The sequence below is a fragment of the Sinocyclocheilus grahami genome, unplaced genomic scaffold, assembly GCF_001515645.1.
Source record: "Sinocyclocheilus grahami isolate Dianchi unplaced genomic scaffold, SAMN03320097.WGS_v1.1 scaffold231.1, whole genome shotgun sequence".
Classification (NCBI taxonomy): Eukaryota; Metazoa; Chordata; class Actinopteri; order Cypriniformes; family Cyprinidae; genus Sinocyclocheilus; species Sinocyclocheilus grahami.
The window spans coordinates 20,894-25,258 of NW_015505410.1; the positions used below are offsets into that span (position 1 = coordinate 20,894).

Sequence of the window (4,365 nt, forward strand, 5' to 3'; positions counted from 1 at the left end):
ATAAGGTTCCAGTAGTTAATGTTAGTTAATGTATTAACTAACATGAACAAACAGAACAATACATGTATTACAGTATTTGTTCATCTTTGTTAATGTTAAAGAAAATACAGTTGTTCATAGTTAGTTCATGTTAATTCACAGTGCATTAACTAAGGTTAACAAGCACATCTTTTGATTTTAATAATGCATTATTAAATGTTGAAATTAACATTAGCTAAGATTAATAAATGCTGTAGAAGTGTTGTTCATACTTAGTTCATGTTAACTAAAGTAGCTAACTAATGTTAACTAATGAACCTTATTGTAAAGTGTTCCCAAACTTTCTTTTTTATTAGATCAACAAATACTCAATTATTTATATTTGACCAAATGCTGAACTGTATGTAATTGCACTGATGCCCAAAGCAGATGAAAGCGAAACAAGTAAATTCAATATATCGCAATTTTGAATCTAACGTGTTGTATTGTGACCCAGATGTTGAAATAATATTATTACAGATTTTCACTCTTAGCAGTCAGCCTGTAGCTCATTTAACTGTATAACCGGGACAACACACTCTTAAACCTCTCTTTATCTGCAGCCCAGCCAGCCAGTTCTTCAAAGCCCTGAAGATAAGTGAATCATTTACTCAGTGCAGATGCGTCCTCTCTGCTTGCATCACACCAAGCATTTACGCACACTTACTGAAAATCTCCAGCCGGTTTTATTTTCTTGAGGTAAAGTGCTGGTTGAGTGTGCATTTGAAATCCAAATCAACCATGTCCACATACAAACCCACTACATTCATATCCTTAAAACCTGTCTGGAGATTTTCATCATATTTCAGTTCTATCTGATGCACATTTTAACCCACTCAACCCAAGACCAGAATTTGTAAAAGGCACAATTTACATTCAGCTGGAAAGGATCTAATTAAAATGAGAGAGGGAATTAAATGAATTAATTAACTGAGCGTCTACCAATAAAGCTTATTCAGCCACTCAGGATTAAGTATTTCATTTTTTGTAATACTTTTGTGTATTACAGGTCGTGTTGCAGTGCCAACACAGGGCAAAGTTGACAATCTGTTGTCTTTAAAATCCAACTCATTAAAGCAATGCCACGCTCATGACTTATCCTAAACTCCTGCCAGCACTGCTTTCCAATTTCAGCTTTTCAACATGAATCTCAGTGGCCAGACAGGCAGCAGACGGGGACAAATTTCAATCCATATTCTCCACTTTAGAGCCCTTCAATTAGGCACTGGACAGACATCTACATCATAATGAAATATTAATGATTTATATATAGTTGGATTTTTGATGTAGAAAGATGGTCTTTGAAACAGATAGTGTAGTAAAGACAGCAGAGGCTCACTGGGCCAAACCTTGACCCATTGGCCAAAATCAATACATTTTTGACTTGGTTTTCTCTTCAGTAATTTCTGAAGCCATTGATTTTAATGTGACGTCTATATTACTGTACATCAAACCAATTAATGATATTAAAATCATTACAGGACAGTTTTTGTTGAGTTTTGTCAATGTCAGAGGACCTTGAATAATGTACAGTATCCATCTATCTCTCCTGCTCCTCTGTGTTATATTGTTTATGATGGAGGTAGTGTATGCTAATCTCCTCAAGCTTATGTCAGTCATATTCAGTAGACCAGGACAGTGTGCACATATACTGCCACCTGTGCCCATTCACAAACGTCTCTGCCCAGCCTGCTATTCTTTGGGGAAAATTAATTCACCCCACCAGTACATCTAGCCTTCTCTTTGGTTGCATCTGCTGCCCAACCTGGATGTGTGCCTCTACAGCCCCTCCTCGTTTCTTGTGTCTCGGCCAGACCCCTGGGCATCCTCACACTCACAGACCCTGCCATTCAGATCCTCTGCTGTTGCCCTCAGCACCACCAGTGATCCTGCAGTCTGGCTGGGCATTAAAGGAATAGGTCACCCAAAAATGAAAGTTCTGTCACAGCTTACTGATGCTTATGTCTTTTGAAGTTACTTTTTTCTTCTGTGGAACACAAGAGGATAATTAGCAGAGTGTCCAAGCTGCTCTTTTCATTGCATTGAAAGTTAAATGGATAGTTCACCCTAAAATGAAAATTAGCCCATGATTTACTCACACTCAGGGCATCCTAGGCATATCTGACATTCCTCTTGTAGACGAACACAATCGCAGTTATATTTAAAATTGTCCTGGCTCTTCCAAGCTGTATAAATGGCAGTGAATGGTGCCCCTGTTTTTGAAGCCGAAAAAAGTGCATCCATCCATCATAAAACTACTCCACACGGTTCCGGGGTGTTAATAAAGGCCTTCTGAAGCAAAACGATGCGTTAGTGTAAGAAAAATATTGATTTTTAAAAATTTATAAACTGTAATCTCCAGCTTCCTGTCCTCAAGCAGGCGCGTTCACGACAAGGCGCTTGAGCGTATGACGTAGGCGTAGCAGAAGGCGCAAAGAAACAGAGGTGCAAATTTCCAATGAGCCTGTGTTGGGAAAGGGACAGTTTGGATATCCTGCTAAATATATTTTGTGTTCTACAGAATAAAAGTCATACAGGTTTAGAACGACTTGAGGGTAAGTAAATAATGACACAATTTTCATTTTTGGGTGAAGTATTCCTTTAACAAAGCAGCATCCTGCTTATTTTGACCCTACGGTCCAGCTGAAGGCTTGCCCTGTTTGGATGGCTTCCTCCTGTTTCTGTTCGCCCTTTGTGGCCAGTTATGAAATTAGCTTGGCTCCTCATATGGCTGATTTCTCACTGCTAGTCCATGATGGTTGCTCAGTCTAGCAAATAAATGGATTTGACCTCTCCTGATGACTCTTTTGTACTTCTAATGTCCAGACTGGCTCAGTCTCTACGGTATTTGTAGTTGTTTAATCAGAGGGATTTTTTATTGGCTTGCCATGAAGGATATCACACCATTCCATTGTGGTTTACAACCAGCTGCCGCATTAGCGCTGTGCAGCCTTTGTAGCTTTTGTCGCCTTAATCCTTCGGCGAAGCTTGGTTCTCCCCACGTGCGGTTTATGACATCAATTCCTCACCTACTCGTAATGCTGTGACACACTGGCACAACTAACTGTTAGTCACACACCATGGCACATGTAATGAGTCATAAACTCGTTTATTCTCGGACTTTCTCACAATGTAACGTTTCATACACTCTTGCACGGGCACATCAAACACACCTCAACAGACTGATCAGATGGTAAAGCCTGTAACTGTGGCCATCCTGAGGAGTTGTTTAGTTGGTCAATGTGGTTGCCCATCTGTGGTAGGCGGCGCTTTTGAAAAGGCAAATGGAAAATTTAGGAGAGACATGAGCAGGGGTGAGAGCTGCTGAGGTTGGAACTGAGAGATGGGATGGAAAAGAGGAGCAGAAAAGGATGGCAAGCGAGTGACAGAAGGACTGAGAGGGGGGCACGTTGATGGGGGAGGAAGCGGGTGCCAAAACCCCCGGAGCACATGGGGCAAAATCATTGTCCTCATACCTTTTTTTTTAATCCATGTCCTCATGCCTTGAATAAGCTAATCATGAATTAATTCATTTTATTCATTTATCATAATTTTTCCGCTCATTATTTGACTGCAGAAGGATTGTGCAATATGGAACAAAAGCTTGCTCTGTGTCACAAAACGATAACAACATCTATCACATTTATTTACAGTGGGAAAAATATTTATTTGACCCCCTGCTGATTTTGTAAGTTTGCCACCTTACAAAGAAATTGAAGGGTCTGTCATTTTTATGGTAGGATTATTTTAACGGATAGAGACAGAATATCAACCAAAAAATCCAGAAAAAAAACATTATATAAAGGTTAGAAATTGATTTGCATTTCAGTGAGTGAAATAAGTATTTGATCCCCTACCAACCAGCAAGAATTCTGGCTCCCACAGATTGGTTATTTGCCCATGTGGAACACAGATTAGTCCTGTCACTTTAAGAAGTTACTCCTAATGTCAGCTCGTTAGGTGTATAAGACACCTGTCCACACAATCTGTATCTTCCATTCCAACCACTCCCACCACCATGGGCAAGACCAAAGAGCTGTCAAAGGATATCAGAGGCAAGATTGTAGATCTGCACAAGGCTTGAATGGGCTACAAGACCATCAGCAAGAAGCTTTGTGAGAAAGAGACCATGGTTGGTGCGATTATTCGGAAATGGAAGAAATACAAAACAACCATCAATCGGCCTTGGTCAGGAGCTCCATGCAAGATCTTGCCTCATAAGGGAAAGGATGATCATGAGAAAGGTGAGGGATCAGCCTAGAACTACATGGGAGGAGCTTGTTAATGATCTTAAGGCAGTTGGGACCACAGTCACCAAGCAAAACATTGGTAACACACTACGCCGCA

General features: G+C 40.3%; 1 protein-coding gene across 2 annotated transcripts in view; it reads right to left on the reverse strand.

Moving 5' to 3' along the window:
• Positions 1-1,764: 1,764 nt before the first annotated feature.
• The window catches only part of LOC107597363 (immunoglobulin superfamily member 3-like), an 82,321-nt gene continuing 79,720 nt past the window's right edge, over positions 1,765-4,365 (reverse strand). Inside the window, exon 3 of one of the 2 annotated variants that reach the window (XM_016288379.1) lies at positions 1,765-1,914. In XM_016288379.1, coding sequence (XP_016143865.1) covers positions 1,853-1,914 — 62 coding nt within the window. In that variant the 3' untranslated portion in view covers positions 1,765-1,852. Of the gene's footprint in view, positions 1,919-4,365 lie in introns of both variants that reach the window. The other variant, XM_016288380.1, reaches the window with a different exon arrangement.